The sequence below is a fragment of the Monodelphis domestica genome, chromosome 4 (assembly GCF_027887165.1).
Source record: "Monodelphis domestica isolate mMonDom1 chromosome 4, mMonDom1.pri, whole genome shotgun sequence".
Classification (NCBI taxonomy): domain Eukaryota; kingdom Metazoa; phylum Chordata; class Mammalia; order Didelphimorphia; family Didelphidae; genus Monodelphis; species Monodelphis domestica.
In genome coordinates this window covers 140,041,134-140,064,775 of record NC_077230.1, presented here as the reverse complement: position 1 = coordinate 140,064,775, position 23,642 = coordinate 140,041,134, and the positions used below count along the sequence as shown (strand labels likewise).

Genomic DNA, 23,642 nt, shown 5'->3' with positions numbered 1-23,642 from the left:
GATTTAAATGTTTGTAATTTTTTATATGCAATAAATTCTCCTTACTGAAAGATTCACTATCATTTAATATACACAGTGACAATTCACAACGTCAAGTTGCACTTTCTTTGCCACAAATGATTTTACATTTGATCTTCTGATCTACATAGGACCTACATGAGTTTGTAGATTATGAAGATTGGATTTAGCTATCTCCTGATTGTAACAATGAAGATACTTAGCTTTTTTTCTTTATTGTGAAGATAAAATTGTAATCTGGTTGTAACAATGAAGGTACTTAGCTCTTCCTTTATAGTGAAGCTGGAATTGTAAACTACAATCTAGTTTTAGATTTTAACTACAAAAAGGTGTTAAGTAACTACAACAGGTAAACTTAACAAAAGAAGTGTTAAGTAACCCCAAAATATATAATCTAACAAGAGAAGGTAAGAACTAAAGAGTGGGCAGTCCTGGAAAAAAAATCTAACCAAAGAAGGTGAGAACTAAACAATGGGCAGTGTCTGCTGTGATTTGTAGGCGTGAAAATTAGGGCAGGTGACATACAAGAGAAAAAAATCTTTAAAAAGAGGACCAAAAGGCAGAAGAGGAGCATTCATTCAGGCACTGACTCTGATGAGTGACTGGAAAACAGACCCTTGAGGAGTGACCAGAATACTGACACCCAGACTTCTTTTAGACTGTCACCTTTGGCAAGTGAAAAGCTGACTTAGTGACCCCGCCTTTCTGGAGGCAAAGCCTCCAACAAAGACCCATCATCTTGAGAATCTCTTCCCCTGGCTGGGACTTAGAAATTCTAACTGATACCAGAAGAAGCCACAGATTTTCTCTCTCTCTCTCTCTCATTCCTTAATATCTTCCTTCTATTGTAAGTATTATAAATAAACTACCATAAATTACATTTACTTTAGTAATTCATTTTGGGATTTAGAAATTAAATCCCCGGTGACCACCTAATTAATAATATATTCAAAGTCCAACCACAATTAAAAATTTAACAGAAGGTACATGCTTTAAATATCAAAATACATATGTTTTATTCCTTGACATATTATTTAGAAGTGGAGGGAAGTGAATTCTTGATTTTTTTAAAAATGTGTATTTACTTTGTTTCAATTATGACAGATTTTCATGACCTCATTTTGATTTCCTTAGCAAAGATACCAGAGTGGTATGCTCTTTCTTTCTCCAATTCATTTCATAGATGAGGAACTAAGACAACCAGAGTTATGTGACTTGCCCAAGGTCACACTGCTATTCTATGGGCAGATATGAACTCAAAATCTTCCTGATTGACATTACTCTATCTACTTCAATGTCTAGCTGCCCTAAATGTATATTTATACTATTCATATTTATACCTTTATTAAATTATGTTTACTTCATTTATTTGTTTTAATTTATTTTGAGACATTTGGCTTAACACTTACTTCTTTCAAGGGGCTATTTTCTAACTTAAAGGAATAACTTCTTCACTCAAATGGATCTCTAGTAGCTAAAACGGGGGAAAGAGGTAGAGGATTCATACCTAGATCTATATTCTACCTCGATATGTATCTATGTATCAATGCATATAATATGTGGATATGTGTAATATAGATGTTTATATGAGAAACTATAGATATATGAATGTATTATCAATTCATTATATAGTTATATAAGATGAATTACATGTGTTTAAATTCATGTATAAGGTGAAACCAATCAAGATTCTTCCAACTGAGTATTGTTTGAAGAAACTAGAGAACAAGGAGGAGACAAATTAATTCTTTTTAAAAATATAGGTCATTGTGGTAGTGACTATCATAGACTTGAATTCAGGTAGACCTGAGAATGCTTGAAGTCAGGTAGACCTGAGTTGAAACATGTCTTCAGACACTTACTAGTTTTGTGACCCTGGGCAAGTCACTTGGCCTCTGTTTAGCTTCATTTACACATTGGTACAGTGTAAGACTACCTAAAAGTTAACTCCTTTTATTATAATATAAAGCATCACTATGTGGAAGAGGGCCTAGACTTAATTGCTCTTCTCTAGAAGAGAGAGTTAAGAGTAATAGATAATGGTTCAAAAGAGGCAAATTTTGGTATTATACAAGGGAATACTTCCTGTCAATTAGTGTTAGCCCAAAGCACAATGACTTACTTTGAAATGAAATTGGTTCTTCTTGTGGATATCTTCAAGTAAATTCTGAGTGACTCTCTTTCAGGTTAGACCTATAAAGAATTTTCACATAGGTTTGCTGAAGATAACTCACTGAAACCCCTTCTAAATCTGCAATTCTAAGAGTCTAGAAGTAGAGAAGGAAATGACCCATTCAGTAAAATGTACTATAGGCATCAGCTAGTGCTGGGATTTTCTTGACTGTGACAAAACCCTGGTTAAATTCTTTTGAGTAAGTTGAATTTTTGTTTTCCTTTTCCCAAAGTTGCTTTGAACTGGTAAATTATACAATCACAGCATGCTTTATATACTAACTATATACATATCTGTGTATGCATATCTGTTTATATATATGACATTACACTTATTGTTCACATTTTGTATACACAAACCAAGAGTTCCAGAATACTCTTTTTCTTTCTTTTGTTTTTATAACTAAAGACATTTTTGGTTGTTTATTGTTGTACTACTTGAACATTTTAGTAACTAGCTCCAGCTCTTGAATAAAACTATGAACTTAACAAAAGTGGCATGTTTTTTTCTTTTTAAATTTTATCTGCTTAAAAACTTTGTATTCCTTCTCTTATTGTCTTATTACATTTCTATTAGCCAGTGCTATAGAATTTTATACATATCTATCTATCTATCTGTCCGTCTATCTATCTATCTATCTAAAACCAAGGCAACTATTTTACTATCAGTTTCTGAAATGTTCCCATATACCTATGTTAAGGTTGTAGTGGAAGTTTAGAAAGGTAGATTATCATTCCATAGCATTATAATAGGAATAAAGAATGTTTCTCCAAAGCAGGTGTCTATGATATAGTTCTTTAGTCAAGTTTAGTTTTCTAAAAGTTATTAATATTAGTATTGTATATGAGAGCTCTTCCATACATACACATACATATTACACACTTTTTTGTCCATTTTATCCCTGTCTCATAGCACAATCCCTGTAACATAATAAGCACTTAATAAATGTTTGTCAATTGATTCAATTCAGCAATATTCTTCAATCTTGCTTTGGGGCATTTAAAATATATAGTGAGGGTGTTCTAGTATTGGAAAATTGACACAGTAGGCTTTGTGAAACAAAGGAATAGTGGAGTCAAGAAAGAGGAAGAAAGCCACATTGGAAAGAATCCATTGTAATCCAATGATAATAATGGGCAGAGAAAATGGTACATACTATTAATGTAAGGGTAGAAAAGGTTTGGTCTGGATCATGGGAGAGTAGGAAAGACACTGGCAAATTTGGAAGTGAAATGGCAGATTAGAAAACTAAGAATTGGAACAGTGATAAGGTAGGTTTGTTTTAATTTTAAAATTTCTATTGTAGAGTTTGCTATAAGAATCAAAGATCTCATTGTGAAATGGGCACTATTTCATATCTAAATGAAATTTGGGTTGTGTCTTCTATTAATACCAGTGATAGCTACTTTCCATCTAAATAATAGGTACTGATCCATGACAAATGATTTTTTTTGGTCTAAGTTGAATAAGGATTCCTTTCTCTTTTCCTAAGTTGAATGATGATTTGAAGATTCCTTCCTACTTTCTGTACCCTAACCCCTACATCCCAATTAAAGTCTACCCTTATCATATCTTGGTCAAATAAAAATACAGCATTTTTCTTTTACTAAGTGAAATATATACCATAAGCCAGAGAGTAGTTCTTGCATTTGATTACCTCTTGGGCCTATATAACTAGGAGTGCCATGTGGGCCTCAATTGTTATTATATATGAGCAATAAATCAGGTTTAATTAGTTTGAAACTGACATGTTATCTCAGTTTCTAATTCCTTAGGTTCTTTTAACTTTTAAAACATTTAGAAAACTAAGGATAATCTTGTGTAAGTCAATAGGTTGGTAATTATAAGCACAGTATTGGCAAGAAGTTATATTAGTGAAATGTGACAAACGCCAACACAGAACAATTAGTAAGTGGAGAATAATGGCAAATATATGGAACAGTGTCTTATTTATTTGTTGCTGGGTCTTTGTTGTTGTTTTTGATGTTATATATAACATTAGGTTTGGCATCCACTTGTAATAGTGACAAAAAGAAAATAAAAAGCCAAACATTGCAAGTGTTAAATTCTATTTATATCCAGGAAAAATTAATTTGAAATGTACTTTTCTTTGTAACTATTTTCTTTAAGGGAAAAAATAAAATTTAATGAAATCAAATTTCTCTAATTGGAGGGTTAAGGAAGAAAGGTGGTGAAAAAAAAACATGCTATCCCAGTTAGCTTTTTTGAAAATTAAAGTCATTTCAGTGTTTGCCTAAGAATTGGGATTTGGGAGTGTAACATAGGAAATCCAAAAGATTGTAACATATCAACTGTTTATCATTATTTAATAAGATAATTATCTTTAAAAAATACCCTGCCATTTTTTCAGATAAAAAACTGTGGTGGGCAGACCAAAACTTAGCACAATTGGGCACCTGCAGCAAAAGAGATGGAAGGAACCCCACTGTCCTCCGGAATAAGACTTCAGGGGTTGTACATATGAAAGTGTATGATAAAGAAGCTCAGCGAGGTAAGTCACAACACAGTGTCTTTTGAGCACACAATGCAATCTTCTTTCATATTATTTCTCAGATGAACAATTGAGAGAACATATTTCCTCTCTTGATTATCTGCAAACACAAAAAATGCTGTCATTTTACAGAAGGAATGTCTTTAATATAATATACATGATTAGCTTTCAAAACATGGGCTAAGAAGCCTTGGGAATTTTAATTAATCGGTTCTTCAAAGGGCCTCTTTATCTGTGTCTTGATTGAGGAAAAAACAAAGGAGTGTCTGATAAAACAAAGGATGACATTGTTGTAGTTACTAGATCAAGATTGCACAAACACTAGGGCCTTTAAAGTAGACTATGTCAAAGTAAGAGTTGTGTATCCAAATTACTATATTACTTGTCCCTAAATATTTTTTCAAGTGATTTTCCTGCTTCATTTCCCTTGTCCAAATGATATGCAATGAAATGGAGTGAGAGAGCAAAACAGATGGTTTACATAGGTGGGCTTGTCATACTGCCCAAATAGCTCTTTGATGCCAGTCAGTACTGCCTCACACCTGCTAATTCCTCCTTAGATTTTACTCTAGAATCTCTAACCTCAGTAATAACAACAACAACAAACCCTCTCCCTGAAATGCACAAACCTCAATTCTCAGAAAATGCCTTCCCCTTCTCTTCCTACCAGGAAAATCCTCATGCCAAACTTTTCTTTCTCTATGGATATGAGCAGTGGAAAGAAGGCTCTGGGAGGAAGGAGAAATAGGTTTCCCCATGTAGGGCTTTGGAGATGGTCTCTAGGCTAGAGAATTCCTGGGTCAACTGAGACAAGGAGGGAGGGACACTCATAATTGTTAATGACATTTGGCAGCTGTCAGTAGGAATCTCTGGTAGTGTTCAACAATTAACCATCAAACTTAAAAGTAGGTATTAAGTGCCCTTGCCAGAATTTTGTTTTAGCTGACTTAAAAGGTTTGGCTTGAAAATCTCTTGTATCGGTGACAGAAAACAACTGATCTGAAGCAGATAGTTCATTAAAATGTCATACTTTTAGAAAAATGTTTTGATCTAAGTTTAATAACAGTTACATAACTTTAATAAGAACTCTTTAAGGTCATCAATTAGATTATGTAGACTTTAATATTCTTGTCCTAATACCCATTTTGCAGATGGGCAAACTGAAGTTCAAAGAATTTCCATCACTTTACCAGATCCAGAAATAGAAGCCATGTATTCTAATGTGAAATTCAGTCTTTCAATTCTACCATAGACTCTCATAAATTTACCATTGAGAAAATATTCTTTGCTTAACATTTCTTTGCCCTAGTTTCTTCATTACCACTTTTTTTTCCTCTTTCATTTCTCTTTTTTCCTTCATTTTCCAGGAATGACTATAGGATAGGTCTATACTAGCATTTCTATAATGCAACATTTTTCAAATTAAAAGTAAGTTAAATATGTGGCACTTAAGTAGAAAAAGGATACATATTCAGTACTGTGATGCTTCTATATGGGGTAGTATTATCATAGTATTGATAAATAGTTAAGAGTCTTATTGCAAAATAAGATTTTCTAGTATAGAGCTAACTATTATTGTGATAAAACATACTTTATGTTAAGAAGTATAATAAAGATTGAGCATTTGGGATTTTGTATAAAAGTGCCCGTATAAAAGGTCAATCAGTCAACAAGAATTTATTAAAATCTCCCTTTATTCCAGACACTTTGCTAAGTAACAAGAATAAAAAGAAAGGTAAAACAAAATCTTTGTCCTCAAGGAGCTCACATTCTAATGCAAATAACTTTACCTTTAAGATATGTACAGTGGGAATGGAAGGTTCCTAAAGGAAAAGACCACTAGCAGTGAGTGTGCAGGAGGGAGAGGAGTTGAAAAGAGGGATAGCAGAAATTGGGGTATAAGTTGAGTTTTGAAGGAATGCAAGTAAGTTAGGAGACAAATATTAGGAAGAAAAGGTAATCTAGGTATGAAAGACATAAATAATAAAAAGGCATAGAACCATGAGATTGGATATGCAAGAAACAGGAAGAAGGCCCATGATGCTGGAGCAAAGATGTTAGGGAGAAGAGTAGAGTGCAAGATTGAAAAGATGAAAAATGAGCAGGTTGGAAAGGCTTTAAATGTCAGAAAACTTTATTTTTGATGCTGAAGGCAATCGGGGGCCAACGAATTATATAGAGTGTGAGGATATCATGGTCAGACCTACATTTTAGGAAAATTATTATGCCAGCAGAGTGGAGGATGAATTGTTAACAGGGAGAGACTTGAAGCAAGGAGGCCACTTAGCAGGCTATTGCAGTAGCTTAGATTGAGGCAATGAGGGACTGAATCAAGGCTGATAACTGTAAAAGGATAGGAGGAGATATATGGAAGAGATTACAGTCCAGAGGACACTTTTATTCCTTCATCAAGTTTCAAAAACTGTACTTAGCACCTCTTAAGCAAGAAGAGTTGCCTAAAATAGCAAGCATTCTGCTTTACTGTAAGTGCCTTCCTCCTTAGCCTGGCTCTGCCCAACTGCCTCCCTAGCAGTACATCTTTCTGGTATCCCCAAATCTCTGTCTTCCTACATTTTGTGGCTCAGGGCTCAAGGGTTTTCTTTTCCCTTAACAAGTGAATTCACCTCAAAAAGTTAATTAAGACCTGTTAATGATAATGCAAGATTAAAATTAAAGAGAACCCCAAATCCAAAGTCATTAATTATTATATGAGTGCTTTTTCCTAAAACAAACAAAAAACCTAGAAGGATTCTTTTAAGCTTTATAAGGATGAACTTCATGATATACTGCTGACACTCTGTGTGTGTGCATGTGTGGATGTGTGTGTGTGTTTAATTATGGACAATAATAGACTTTTCTAGAACTATAATAGCAGAGAATATTTTTTTCTCCTACAGAAAATTTTTATTAAAGGATGGGGAGAACCTACTTAGAATGGTCATGATTTCCTTTGCTTTTGTTAACATGTTTTCCATAACCTTTGTTTCCAAAGACTTGCTCTCACTGACCCCACTGGGCATTCTTTGTCTCTGAAATCATTCCTTGGATAAAGAAGAACTCATTGTACTTGATAAGCCATGGTACAGTTTAGCTTAGCTTACAATAAAGTGACAATAGCATACTCACCAGAAGAATATACTGATAAAAGCATCTATATTCAAGACAATCCCATTAACAGGATCACTGCAAGTAGCTTAAAAGCTCCATTAGTATGAAATATGTGCAATTTAAGACTATTTAAGGTGTTAACATTACTATCTCCTTGGATTCCAAAGTACAATTAGCCACTTCATTTATCATCTTGACATAGATCACTGGAGAGTTAAGGCATCTTGTTAGTCAAATGGGTATCTTCAATGTAAGATTTGGAGCATAGGGGAACCTCAGGACCAATTCCAAATATTAGAATCACCAAATAAGAGAATTTCACAGATGAAAGGGACATAAAAGAGCTGAATCTAATGCCTGTTACTATGTAGATTTCACTGTCAAAAACTATTTTCTTGAGTCACAGAATTGCTTTCAGTTTCAAGAAACATTTACTACATAATGATATTTAGTTTATTCTTGTAAGTTATAATTGATATTATCATTATTTTTTCATGTATTTTATTGTCCTTTTCAATGGGATGTCTATCATATATATACTAAGGAAATAGTAAATAGAGGAATGGATTCCCTCTGCACTACAAGCCATCACCCACTGTAACACATTACTTCTCAGATACATCAGTTATAGAATTCCAATTTTTTTTCATAAAGCTCATTCTTGGAAAGCAAAGGAGTCAGAATCATGCCAAAACTCATAACCATCAAGAATGCTTATACATAATTGCAGATCCTACATTGTGCCAAAGTGTCTGCATGCGGAGTTATGGGTCCCTGGTTTTGTTGTTTTGTCTGAGACATATCCTTTCCAAGGCTACCTGGCACAGATGGAGCCATATTAATTTTTTCAATTGCATTTTAGTGCTCTGACTGATAATACTGCCATTGGTGCTATAAGTTCTGATTGCTTTTGTCATGATAAATTAAATTATATCTTTAATTCTTTTTATTTTTCGCAATCAATGGAGACTCTACTACTTTGCTTTGACAATTGTGATGATCCTTAAAGAGGATTTCAGAGGCAATAGACTTTAGTAGGCTAAACAAAAAAAAAATGGAACTTAAGAGAAATGGGTAGTAATTAAAGCTGCGCGCTGCTGTATGGAGATATTACTTAACTCCTTGTCTTTGTGACCCAGTGCATAATATGGTTAGGTTCAGCATAGGCAATGATTAGAGAAATTTTAAGATAAGAATATACCTTCGGTGTGGTGAGTAAGGTATTCAAAGGGTAGAAATTAGACCCTTTAAGGCCAGGTGGCTGAGTGGACTATTTTTTTCCTATAGGCTACATTTTAGAAAATTTGGAAGAATATGGATTTTTCTAAAATGATAATAAAGTACTCAGATTTGCTTATGAGATAACTGCTTTGAACACATTTTAAAACCACATATCTCTTGAATAAAAAATGCTTAAGTAGGACAATGTTTGCCTTTTCTATAACATAAGAAACACAGAAATAACTGGATCTTCTGTTCTCTGACTATATACTTTTGCCCTGAATCATTAGGATTCTATGCCTAAATTATAAGTTTTTATGATATTATATACCCTCATGACTTCAGTTATTATCTCTACCTCTGTCATCTCTCCAGAACTCTAGTGCCAGATTTTCTTCTTCCTGATACTTGAGCCACTTCCCATTATTTGGTTTCCAACATAGTATTTCTCAACAGTGTGGGCTGTACAAGCAAAACACAAACTATCCATTCCTTCTCATCCTGAGGGATTCTTTTCCATGACTTCTGAAAAATGGTACACAGGGTAAACCCAATGTGCTTGAACTCTCCTATGGAACTCTTAGCATTGCAAGCATACAGTTAAAGCATGCAGGCTATGTAATAATTATCCTTCACTCCTGAATTATCCACCACCTAATTCAGACACCTCTCAATCCTTCCTGTCACTTCTAGACACATCTTCCTTCGGAGCCAGGTTACAGCTACTCATGTCCATCATGTACTTTTCCATTGCTTTTGGATGACCTGAAAATTCCATTTGTTGGAGTCTTTGCACTTTCTTAAGCCAAGGTCATGTAGCATATGTTTGTGAATGATGTCATGCCAAAACATATAATATTATGAAATCTCCTATAGGGAGTCTATTCAAAAGAGTTTGGCCTAATGATGCACACAGGAAAAAGTAAATGAATGAAGAATGCCTTGTGCCCAGACTAGGATATCTCTTTAAATAGTCAATACAGAGCTAGCTATTGTCTCAGTGCATTTAGTTAGGACAAATATTGTGGATGGATATTGAACTGGGCCCAGGGTAAAATAGGAAGAGAAAAGTAGGTTAGATTAGACTCTCCTTCTCTGATTATGTTTTCTAGTCTTTAAGATTGCCAGGTTGTTTCTTTCTTACAGTTTTATGTGATAATATTTTGCTATACTCATTTCCTATTAAATGTGATCATCAATCTTTATTCAAGAGAATAGATGATGTACATTTTACCTCTCATTGTTAGAGATGGGGGGGGGGGGATTACAGGTGTAGAATGGTACATAAACCATAACATTAAGTAGATCTTTTTTACTATTTTTTTTTGTCAAAAGGAATGGTTAAATTAAAAAAAAATTAATTCCCCTTTTTATTTTTAATTTGAAAGTAAGATTAAATGACTTTCTAAAGTGTTTTCCAACTCTAAAAATTTATGACCCTCTTAACATATAATATTATCCAATCTCCCTACAACTTAGCCCTCCACATTCCTACTTGCTATGATTATCTCTTTCTTCTATTTAAATTTATTTTTCATTTGTTCTTATTAACTTTCTAATTTTAGCATTCAAGACCTTCAACAATCTGGTTTCAAGTGCTACCTGTTTTGCTTTCTCTCAGGTTATTTCCCTTCACACCCATTCAAGAATGTTCTTGACATTCTTTGTTCCATCTTTTTTCATATACATAACTTTACTGAAGTCACTATTTTGTGTGTGGAATGTGCTCCTCACCTTAGCCTCCTTCTAGTGATACCTTTCCCTTCCTTTAGGTTCTCAAAGCAGATATTACCTTGATCCACCAAAACACCTTTCTCTCATTTCCCCTCTCACTCCCAGGTGAAATCATTATCTTTTCTTCCTAAAATCTCTCATAGCCTTTTGTTTGGATTGTTCCTTTACCATTTATCTTATTCTATGTGCTCCATGTGATTATTTGCTTACTTAGTCTTCCTGTCATTAGTTCATAAGCTATGTAAGCCTTGATTCTGTGCTGTTGTATTTTTATTTTTTAATGGCTTTGCAGAGTGCCATGCACAGAGTAAATACTTAATAAATGCCAAAATGACTTGAAACTTGGATAATAGTTAAAACACCAGGTTATAAATATAATAAAAACAACAAAAATAGCAATAATAATAATAACTTGCATTAATATAGGACCTTCTAAGTGACAGTCATTGTGCCAAGTTCTTTGAATATAAATATAATTTGCTTCATTTTTATTTATTAAAAAAAACTATTTTAAAATATTTTTTCATTGTTACATGATTCATGTTCTCTCTCTTCCCTTTTCCCTACCCCCTCCCAGAGCTAACAAGCAATTCTACTGGGTTATACATGTGTTATCACTTGATAGCTTTTTCCATATTATTCATTTTTGTAATAATCTTTTAACTCCAAAAACCCAAATCATGTACCCATAAGTGATAAATCACATGTTTTTCTTCTGCATTCTACTCCCACATTTCTTTCTCTTGATGTGGAATATTATTCTTTCTCATAAATTATTAGGGATTGTTTTATTGTTTTGATTTTCTTTTGTTAAATGCTTACTATGTGGCAGAGATTGTGTTAAACAGAGGTAAAAGGTGCTTGATATTAGTCTTACCTGATTTTTGTTATAGTTACATTTTTATGCAATGATCAGTGTATATGATGTAAGATTTTGGTTTAAACCTAATTTCTGGCATGACAGTATTTTTCTTTTTTCTTTTTTTTTTTTAAATAAAAATCCTTACCTTCTGTCTTGGAGTCGAAACAACTCCAAGGCAGAAGAGTGGTAAGGGATAGGCAATGGAGGTTAAGTGACTTGCCCAGGGTCAGACAGCTTGGAAGTGTCTAAGGCCAGATTCTTGCATGACTTATTCTTGATGATGCCATATTGTTTTTTTTTTATTACAGTACCTTTTTTTTGGATTTATAGACCTACATTAATCATTTCTATTCTAATATATTCAATGATTTTGCTAGTAATTGAAGTTGTAATGAACCAATATCTTGCTGATTACTCTATCTTTTATGTTTTTCTTTTTTAAAATCAATAAAGATATATTTTCAGCTGTTCACTACTTTTCAAAATTCACTGCTCCTATATAAATCATATCCTCCTGTTCTTCCAGTATCTTGGGATATAATTTCATCTTATTGACTTGAATTTGTTAATGTCATTATCACTTTCTCACTATCTTCGTTTATGTGAATTTCCATCCCTTCTTTGCTACTTTTGTTGGTCCTTTCCAGGGCATCATTTTTTATTAGGAAGGTACATCATTAGAGTTGAGTGACTTTTTGTTTTCTCTGCCATTTATTATCATCTCAAACACAGGCTCTATCCCTTCTCTTGTCCTCTTATTTTCCCCAGCATAGTTATAAAACTTTTCATATGATTCTCAATATCCCTTGCCAGCTTCAGCTAATTCTGACTTATAGCACTTCTCATACTGTTCTTATAGAACATATCAGATTTTGTATATAGAAGATTTTGTATTCTTCATTCTTTACTTGACCATCTTGTCCATCTTCCGTACCTGACTTTCAACATTTACATTAGTCCATGACTTCTCTATATATCTGTATTAGTCTAATTAGAGGATTTACTTCTTTTCTTGGTCATCAGAATTAGTTATCTTTTTTCTTTCAAATTTCCCTTTTTTTTTAATTGAGATTTTCTTTTTCTGAATCTTTTGAAATCTGTACTCCCAATCTAGGCAATATATGTGGTTTCCTACTTTTCTATTAGAAATTCTAAGATTCATCACTTCTTTCCAAAAGGCACATAATTTTTACTTCGCTAATTATGTCCTCCTTCTTTGATCAATATTGATACCAAAATGGAATTTTTCTCAATTATGTCTTCTAATTATTGAAGAATAATATTATCATCTAAGTAGGCTAACAGAAAAAATATATCCTATGTCTGGATAAATCAAGTTCATTATGTGATCTGTTCCCTTTATTAGTCATCTATTTTATTTTTAATTTTCTACTTCTATTGATTTTTACCTAAATGTCCTCTACTTTGCTTCTTTCCTTTGGTTCCCAGATTCCCTAACATGAGTTTACCTTCTTATATTATGCTACTCATTCCCCCACCCCCTTTACTTGTATTCTTGCTTTTGAATAAGGTATACCCTTCCTGTTCCATATTTTAGAAACATGTCTCCCACCAAAGCTCATTGATGAAATACGAAGTAAAATTTACTTCCTTGTTTTAGAAACTTGATTTCACATTGCTTCTTATTCATACTCTGCATTTGTTCATAATCATCTGAGGCTTTGGGTTTAGTTGCTAATTTCATTCTCCTATGAATTTCTCTCTACAGCTATTATTCATCCTCTTTTTCACGTAATATATATATATATATATATATATATATGGTAGGTAATTTTCCCTCTTCTTTCCTTTTTTATTTACAACTTGATTGTTTAGATTATTGAGACTTTAGGAAAATCCATCTTTATAAGTATTTGTTTAATACGGGGGTATGATGGCGCAGCTTATTGTGAGAGTTAATTCTTAAATTTTCAGTTTAAACCTTTATATCTTAGAAATTTGCAAATATTATAAAACAAACCTTTATTGCTTTATTTTTTTGTTGATTGTGGGGGTTTAAGAAAATGATTGAAAAATGTTGAAAATGTAGATTGAAATTAAAACTGTGTTATCTCTGTATGTATTATCTCCCCTTCCCTACAGAGACCTTATTAAACATTTACTATGAGTACACTACTGGGTATACCAGCACCACTCCTGGAGTTATGGTTCAGAAATCCTAAACCCTTGTTCAGATGTCCTCTCCTTTATCCAATTTCTTCCTTCTCAAATCTTCTTTGTGTTTCTGAAACCTTCCCTTCTTATATAGTTAGCAGTTTTGAAAATACTACCTATGTGCCAGAACTTTTGTTTCTTGACTAAATTTTCAAAATCTTTATCAATGCTTCCTCAATTTATTCTTCAACTGTCCTTTATGCCCAGATGAATGACCAGAGTAGATAGTATTCAGCTAGTTTGACAGATTTTGGGAGGTTTTCCAATCCATCCTGGAAACATGACCCTGAAAGGTAGGAAACATTTTATTATTATGGTACGCTTAGTTCCTCATTAGTTTTTGCTCATCCCTTTTTGACTTCTATGTCCTTGCTAATTCTTTATTCAGCAACTTCCTCTTGGATAGAATTAAGATAATTTTCTCTTATCAATCTGAATTAATTTCTTACTCAATTTTCCTCCCACTTTTCATACTTTACCTACATACAGAGCATACATTAACTTTATTTATGTTTTCCCCTCATGCTGCTTTCTTTTTAAAGCTATATTTCTTCAGTTCTCTCAATTTCCAGAAATGCAAAGTCTTTGCTTAGTGTCAAACTCAACTGTTATTTTGAATAAGATTTTGATAATGCTCTGCTGGTCGACATGTCTCTCTTAGCAAAAAGCAGGTGTCCTAGATTCCATTGACAGTCTGTTAATGTCTATTGACTTCTGTTCAGAATAGTGTTTTGAATGCATAAGATGAAATCCATAGTACTGCAAAGGAATCCTACAATACTGAAATAAAGTTATAAAAATATTAAAACAAACAAACAAACAAAGTCCAAGGACACTAGGTTAAGAAAAATTGAGCTAGAGAGAGTCATAGAGACATGGATTCAAGGCCAGTCTCTGACCAATATTGGCTTTGTGAACCTTTAAAAAAATCAGTAGTGATACAGTCAATTCTCTAGGAATCTAAGCTGTATACTGTTATTGATCTGTCAGTGAAAGGATTTTTGAGGTTTTGCCTAACCAATAAAATAACATATCTGGAGGAAAAACAGTCGTTCCTCTCTCCCCCCAACTATCCAGTGGTCTTTAAAAAAATGAAATTTAAAGGACAAAAATGATTAATATAGAGTTGGTGTTTTTGTGTGTGTGTGTGCTTAAAATACAGTTGGGTATAGCTGTCAAAATTATCTCTAAAGACTTACTAGAAATTCTGGATTCCTTTATTCAAATGTAAAAGTTTTTCCTAAGAAGAGGGAGGAAAAGGAATCAAGCAGTTTTAGTTTATGAGATGAATGTAGTAACTTTTAAAACTGAAGGACAATCTGAACATTTAAAATATGGTCCCACATGTTCTGAGTTTTAGACCTGAATCTTTAGTGTCAGGTTTAGGAAATAAGCAGAAGTTGGTAGGTCTTCTGATGTGGAATCCCAGAAGTTGAGAGTATTTCACACTTCCAAAATGACAGAGCTCTTGACAGGTTCTATTGAACAATTAAATCCCATCAGACTATCTTGAGTTCAGGAGATAAGAAATAATGAGCTGCATTGGTATTTTGCATTTTCCATAGTGATATTGATATATAGCTTTTCATCATGCTTTGTAATTCTCGCTGGATTTACTGCACTTTGTATCATTGCCTGAACATGCTGCAAATGGCATTCCATGTCCTAGTATAATAAAAATGCTATAAAAATTGGATATTTAATGAACTTGCTGGATGAGATTGTAAATTATTTAAATTCATACCATCAGTTTTAATTAGCCAGTTGAGCCTGGTAAATTCTATAGGACATCTCCATGGAATTTTTGGGATTATTTGATTGATGTTTGTCATTGATGCTATACTGTAATAAAGAAAATTATTATGCCAGTTAAATACCTGATTCTAAAGGCTATATTTTAATACAGTTGTAAGGAATTATGTTTCTAGACATGGTGACTTTTTTCATTGCTTTTATAAAAATAAATTAATAAAACATCTTTTATTTTAATAGTACAATGTTTAGATTTGATTAAGCCATATTATTCAATAGCTGTTTATGTGATATACTTGGACATTTTGTCTATAAAGAAATGATGAGATTGTTGAAAAAAATTTATAAAAGAAAAATTTATTTTTCTAGTTTCTAACCTTTTTAAGCCCAGCAGGATAACATGATATCCCAAGAAAATTAATCTTCTTTGTATTTAAAGGGTTTGATTTTTCTGTGTTCTATTCATTCATATATTTTAAACATAATCTTCAAATTAAAATTATTCAAGAAAATGAAGTGCAATGCTATCAATAGCTACCAGGTATAAAAGAAGCAGCTGTACTAAGCAATTCATGGTAGTATAGAATTTGAGCAACTTTTCTGAGTTAGATCAAACAATTTTTTTGCCTTTTTTCTTTCTTTTTAGGTAGCAATTCTTGTCAACTAAATAATGGTGGCTGTTCTCAGCTTTGTTTACCTACATCTGAAACAACAAGGACATGCATGTGTACAGTGGGATATAATCTCCGGAAGAATCGTATGTCATGTCAAGGTATGAATTACTTAAAATCTTACTTTGCTCTGTTACCATTTTAAGTATTGTGGATAAAAGTTCTAATTAGACAATCAAAGAAGTCATTAATTTAAAAAAAAACAGAGATACTATGAATATCAATATGGAACATTTAATTGTATCATGTGTATTTTGAGTCAGAGGTCCTGGCTCTGCTACTTGTAACCTTTGTGACCACCAGCAAGTAACCTTTCCTGTCTAGACCCAGTTTTCTCATCAGTAAAACTGAAGGAATTAGACTAGAAGCTATGCAAAATTTCCTTTACTTTTAAATTTATCTTAAATTTATTTTAAATTTATTACCCTAAGACTTCCAAGGTCTTAACACTATGGAATTTGATCTCTTAATTTGTGGCCTTAGCTGCATAAGCTATTATTTTTGTTATGATATGATAGATATGTATATGCAATACATATGCATATTAATTATGTCATTATATATACAAACATATATACATATGCATAAATATATACATATACACACATGTAATTTCTTTTTAACATTGACTTGCCACTTTAAGGTTTGCAAACCAATTTACAAATTTCTTTTGGCAAGCATATCATTTTGTTCTCACAATAACACTGGAAAATAAATGTTAGTTTTATCTTCAATTTAAAAATTAGGTGACTGAGGCATAGATATATTAAATGACTTGTCCCGGGTCATATGGCTAGTAAAGTGTCTGCATGAAAAGGTAAAATAGGGATGCGTAAGTCCGGGTCCAGTGCTCTGTTCTCTGGCTCACCTAGCTTACCCCTAGAAAAATATCCTCACATATAGCTTATGAAATGAGACATGAGGAGGTCATAAGGGGCGGGGGGGGGGGGGGAAAGGATTTGTACCTTTTAGGTATTTGAAATCTTATTGTGGTAGAAAAGTCATTTTCTACCATTTGGATCCCCAGTACTTAGATTTAGTTTTGATTGCATCAATTAGCACAATAGAAAACAGAGATGCAATATATAGTTTTGTTGCTTACATAATAACTAATAGCTTTCCTTTGGTTATGAATTCCAGGTCTTTTTTAGACTATGTTTTATTTCAGTCTTCTGATGAGAATCATTAATTCATTGATAAAGCTTACTTCTGGGGAACAAATATAATATTTTCTTTAAAGTTCAATGAGATAAAGGCCTTATTAGATATTGAAGCCACTTGGGAGCAGACCAATAATATTAAATCCATTTTTACTTCAGGGAAAACCAAAATAAAAACTTTGGGGATCTTTGAAATTAATGCCTTTGCCTAACAAGGAAAGTTACTATGTTTTTTCATGTGAGATCTGAATAGAGGAAGATTAGGGAAATACCCAGAGGCATGGAATTCTGAGTTACTGAGATTAATCCATGTTTCTCTCTCCCCCCTTACCCCCCCCCCCGCTTTACACATATCCTCTAAAATGCTCACTTATAGCAAGCAAATTGTTAAAAGTGACCAGACTGTCTGGTGACATAGACCTTATCAATGTGTCTATCAACCTTATTTTATTTATTAGGGCATTTACGAAGGTTTCTGCAAAAATCCCAAATAGACTGCCATACTTTGAGGCTCATCAACAAAATACATATGCTCCCATTAAGGCTAGTTTACAATTTGTGGTTTCAATAAATTAGTGTAGATATCTATTTTCTAGTATTTTGAAAACATTTTTATATGATATAAAAGTAACTAGAATGTCTTACTATTCTTATGTGGTATTTCCTTCAGATGATTTTAATAACCCACAATGTATTTATGCAAATATAATCTTCCCACCTAGATAAGTTTCATTTGTTGATTCTAATTCACAGACTCTTGTATTATAAACTTTTTAGAGTGAATATATTGAATTTATGTAAATGGTTATGACTTTATTAATTTATTCTTCATAATAGCTATATTTTACATAAATATTTTTCTAGCATTACTAGCCCTTGTTCTTTATATATTTTAAATATTGGTGAAAATATAATTAGAATATAAAATTCAGAAACTCAAATGAATAGTTTATATAATTTGAAGTAGCCACTTTTAAAAATAGGATAATATTTAATTATGATAAAATAGCAACATAAATAAGCATGGAAATAAAGCATTAAAATCATTGACAGATCCCATAAATACATATATAAATAAGTCAGTACAATGCCCATCAGTAGAAATGTTTATGGATATTTCCTTGAGTTTATCTTCCCAAAACTAAAGCACCAAAGGGAGGAAAAATTAGTACCCAATATCTTCTACTTGCAGTTAAACAAACATTTCGATTTTTTCTCCCCCACCAAATTGTGTGGTTTAAAAGGGTTTTAGTGGAGAAATCTGATAGTGACAGGCCCTTCCCACTTTGGAATACTAAAATCTTCTGGTTCTTGGTAAACTGTTTCACTTTCTAGCCCATATCACTTCTATCTACATAGTAGTATTATATTAGATGAATTCTCCATTAAAAAATAGTTCTTCAACTAACTAGGAGAATTCTAAGGATAAAAAAAGATAAAATATCATCCCTCAGTGAATACAGAATTCCATAAGAATCTACCCTTTGAACATTAGGGAAGCACCTCTTCTCCCCACCTTTTCCTGGTTTCTGATACTAAATATTCTATTTGCCAAAGTACTTTGATTCTTCTTCATTTTTCTTTTCTGATTATTCAACATTGCTACTATTAAGTGGATAAATCCTCAGCCTTGTCTACTTGGCCTATTCCAAATCTGATTCTTCGAGGGAAGTGCTCATTCCATTCTGAGACATTCCTCTCCATTGCTCCCAATAAAATATAACTGGCTATTATAATTTTTTCTCATTCTCCTTTATGTTACAAATGAAAAGATGTATGTGTCATACATATATGCTTTCCTTAAATAAATAACTTTTAGAATATGTCTTGAGGTCAATACAGATTTGATATTAATCCTTTTATAACTGGCCTTCACAGTTTTAACCCCAAGGTTATCTAAGATCCCAAATCCTCATAGAAGAATTCAGTTCTCTTTGGTATACAGAATTATTAGCATTTACCAAGTTAATAAAATAAAATTTTCAAGAGTACTCATGGCAGGAGGATGACAACAGACTTTTTTAGCATGCTTTTTAAAAATAATATTGCCTGATGTCACCCTGAAAACAACATTCTGAGGTAGGGAAAGTATTATTCTGTTTTATTATTGAGGAAACTGAGTACCAAAAAAAAAAAAGATAATGAAATGCCAAACTCCTAACATAATTAATAAGTAACTGACATAGGGTCTTCTTGTTCTTATTTAAAATGAACTAAGCAATGTTGGGTGTCCTCTAACACATTAAATTTTAGGATATGATAACATTTATGAAAGGAATCCATGTTCTCCAATGAATTTGGGCATCTAGGTTTGCTACCATGAATAAAGCATTGGACCTAGAATCAGAAAGACCTGAGTTCAAATTTCTCTGCAGAAACTTTTTATTTATATGGCCCTGGGCAAATCACTTAACCCCAGTTTGCCTCAATTCTCTAACCTATATAATAGCTCCTACCTCCCTGAATTGTTGTGAGGATCAAATAACTTAGTAACTGTAAAGTGCTTAGCACAGTGCCTGCTGGCACATAGTGTCATATACATGTGGTGATTATTATTGTTCATTGGATTTAAAGCACAGAAGACCTTAGATTCAAGCCCTGCCTTTTATACATAATCACTATATGACTGTGGGCAAGTTGCCCTAGACAACTCTCTAAAACTAAGTTTCAAAGGAAGAGATCATTTCCATTGATAGAGAAGCTTTCTTTCCAAGGAATTCTTTATGCAAAAGAAATCAAAATTCAGCCCAAACAAAACAAATTGGACCCCAAAAGACTGATGAAGACAGCGATGAAAGACGTAGAGTCTATAAAGAAACATTGAAGGTTAGAGCAAGAAGGGATCTTATGACATTTTCTAATTTAACTGATTATTTTTCTAAATAAGGCCCAGAAAGTTAGGGTGACTTTGTCAAAGATCCAGAGCTGGTGGCAAAGTTTGGGTTTGAACACAAGTCCTGTGACTGAAAAGCCAATGTCTTTTACATTAACCACATTTTCCCCTCTTGGTCTTAGATGGGGTTAAACTACTTAGGTAGTTCAAATTAAGACATAGCATTATGTACAAATGCAACATTAACTCCTTTGGGGGGGTGGGGGTAGTAGCTAACACATATTCCAATTAACCAGAAAAGGATTCCTAGAATAGAAGGCATTGTATAATTTGCTTTAAGGAAAAAAGGAAAGGTCCTGTGAGCTGCTAGAGAGGGCAATTTTAGTGTGATTCGCAAGCTGACAAATAACAAGGAGGAGGAAACTTTTAAAATTAAATTAAAATTGCTGAATATTAATATGATAAATTGAGCTCTAATTTTGAATTTATATTTGGGTTTTGTTTTTTTATTTAGGCATAGAATCATTTCTTATGTATTCTGTTCATGAGGGAATCAGGGGAATACCTCTGGAACCAACTGACAAAATGGATGCTTTAATGCCAATATCAGGGACTTCGTTTGCTGTGGGAATAGATTTTCATGCAGGTAAATAAACTTATTCATAATTTATTCATCAAATATACATTTGATTTATTAAACATGACTGAAATATCATCTTTCAAAGTATGCCATGGTAGTGGAAATGGGGAATAAAAAAGTCAAATATAGATGATGTTTAAGTTTTCCACAAATCATTTTAAATATGTTCAGATGTCAAGATTAAAATATATAGTTTCCCTAAACCATAATATCAGAGTGACTATTGTGTTATCCTGTTATAAGCCTTGAATACTGCAGATGGTATTTTAATTTTTGCTCTGCTTTTACAAGTTTCATCTTGACCCAAATCTAGAATACTGTGATTATGAACTGAACCAAAAGAATGAGAGTAAGGACTTTTTAGAGGTAAAAAGAACAAAAGAGAAAACGTGCACTGAAAACAAAATCCCATTTTAATATGTATTCAATTAACAAGTATTTATGCTAATCCCAGCTCTGGTACACATAATCTCAAACAGTAGAAAATTCAAATATACTCTCTGTTCTCTTTGGTTTTTGAATCTAGTATCTTCTTTGGGGCAGGTTTAGTTTGCTAATTGCATTTTGCCACTACCAAAATTAATTGGCATTTCCTTATTAAAAAACCATCAAGGAAAAAGAGGAAATTATGCTGGTTATGCTATGGAAAACTCATATGTGGATAACTTTGAATGCAATAGACATTAAAATTATTTGGAGGGAGAAAGTAAATTCATTTTTCACTTTAGTGGCTAAGTACTCATATGGTTTAAAAGATTAAACATGTATAATTCTCTAAAAGGTATTCAAAATTATCATTCTCCATTTGAGAGTTTATACTTTGAGAAATGAATCTCTCCTTGGAGTTTTCATCTTAACTAATCCATAAACTTCCTGAGTTAATGACAATGACGAAGTGTTGGAAAATGTGAATGTGCATACCAGGTGTTTTTATACTTGCAAAGTTTTATTTTTATCTAGTGTCGCCAAAACAAACAGCTCTTTTTTGTTTATCATCTATAAAACTCTCTAAATATCAGCAGGTGAGCTTCAAGTAGTAGAATTTTTTTCCTTTGCTAAAACACATTTTGTTAAATCATGTGTTAATGAGACTCTTGGCTACAACTTTAATGAGTTGCTTGAAATCTTCATACACTTTTTATGAGTAACTTATTCTGTGAAATGAACTGAAATCTCTCAAGTCTTTGGAAGCCTGAGACACTAGACCTCAATTAAATGAAGAGAGATATTTGCCCCAAAGGGTTTTTTTCTCATTAAAGGGAGAACAAAACAAAACCAAAGGTAAAAACTAATTTTATCTGGATGATACATTGCTTTTGGTTAATTTCACTGGTAACCCATTATTTGTGTCTTTTCACTCAAAATAGAATTTTTGAACCAATTTGAAAAAATAGTGATTTATATTTGGTACCTCAGTTTCCTTCATTACTTATTCCTTAGCCTCTTGAGGTCTATCTTCTTACACTGCCATCATGGGAAAAGTTTTCTTAAAAGTCACCAGTATCCTTACAATCATGAAATTCAGTGATTTTATCAAGTTCTATCTTTCTTTACTTTTCTTTTCTATCTGTCATCTCCCGAATATTCTACCTCACTACAGTTTTGACACATAATGAATTCTTCTGGCCTTCCTGCCTCTAACTCCTTCATCTTCTTGATGGTATGGGGATTAAACCACTCTAATCATTTTTAACCTAACTATTTTACCTAGGTAAGAACATGCCTTAATCAGGCATTCATAGGCCTTGGACTAAGTACCAAGGGTTCCTCTGAATTAGAATGATATTTTACAAGAATTATATTCCAGTAGGCCAAGGAAAACTAGCCACGCTGGAGGGTTCCTATATAAAATATTAAAAGAGTTGAGAAAGGATTGAATTTCATAAATTGGAACAAGTGTGTATTTCTAGAATATCTCTGAAGGGTAACATTCCTGGAGCTTGAGGATGGATCATGGGAAGGAAAGGCTCAATTTCAGCACTAGCTAGGTAACAAGAAGGTAAGCCTACTTCCAAGCCTCCCCTTTCCATCATCTAGAGCTGTGTTGGTGAACTTATGGCAGGTGTGCCAGAGGGAGCTGCTCCCTTCCCCCTCTCCACATATGCTGGAGTAAATTTCTTACATCACTCATCCCTCTGCCCAGCAGCCCAATGAGAGCACTTTCTCCCTCCCAAATCTGGGGTAAGGTGGGTTGGGGTGGGGTAAGGGGGGAGCTCATCTTGCTTATGTTGTTTCCTGTGAATGTAATTCTGTCCTCTTCTTAGTCTATACATCCCCTTATTCAATTATCCTTATATTTCTACCTCTGTCTTAAAATCCAAGTGAAATATTATACCTTCTTACAGCATAGCAGATAGGTAATTAACCAAATAACTGGCTTCGGGTCCTTCTTTGTCACTTTCTACAGGTCACTTAACCTTTCAGTACCTCTTGTACTCCTCCAAAGATTATAAATTGTAGAATTGTGATCAGTCTGCATTGTTAGCATTCTTCATTCTGAGTTGTCAAAACCAGCAAACATGCATGAAAAAGTGTGGTTTAAAAGTTAGGTTTAAATAACCAGTGGTTTTAATTTTTTCTTACATTTTTTTAAATTTTTTATTGCATCATTAGTAATTTTTTCTGTCTAGTATAACATACTATATACTTTTAAGTCTGAAATTTGCTCCAAAAGAGTTGAATTTTTATAGGCCAGAAAAGCTGTTATTTTGTTAAAGTAGTCTGACCTTACAATTAATATACTACCTACTCTTTGAAAGTAAATAGCTTATCCACGTGAGTTG

The 23,642-nt window shown here is 33.0% G+C and overlaps 1 protein-coding gene across 7 annotated transcripts in view; it reads left to right on the top strand.

Moving 5' to 3' along the window:
* The window catches only part of LRP1B (LDL receptor related protein 1B), a 2,480,145-nt gene that overhangs the window by 1,721,282 nt on the left and 735,221 nt on the right, over nt 1–23,642 (top strand). For all 7 annotated transcript variants that reach the window (XM_007494117.3, XM_056797188.1, XM_056797186.1 and 4 more), the window contains 3 exons: nt 4,563–4,703; nt 16,202–16,327; nt 20,734–20,865. In XM_007494117.3, coding sequence (XP_007494179.2) covers nt 4,563–4,703; nt 16,202–16,327; nt 20,734–20,865 — 399 coding nt within the window. The remainder of the gene's footprint in view (nt 1–4,562; nt 4,704–16,201; nt 16,328–20,733; nt 20,866–23,642) is intronic.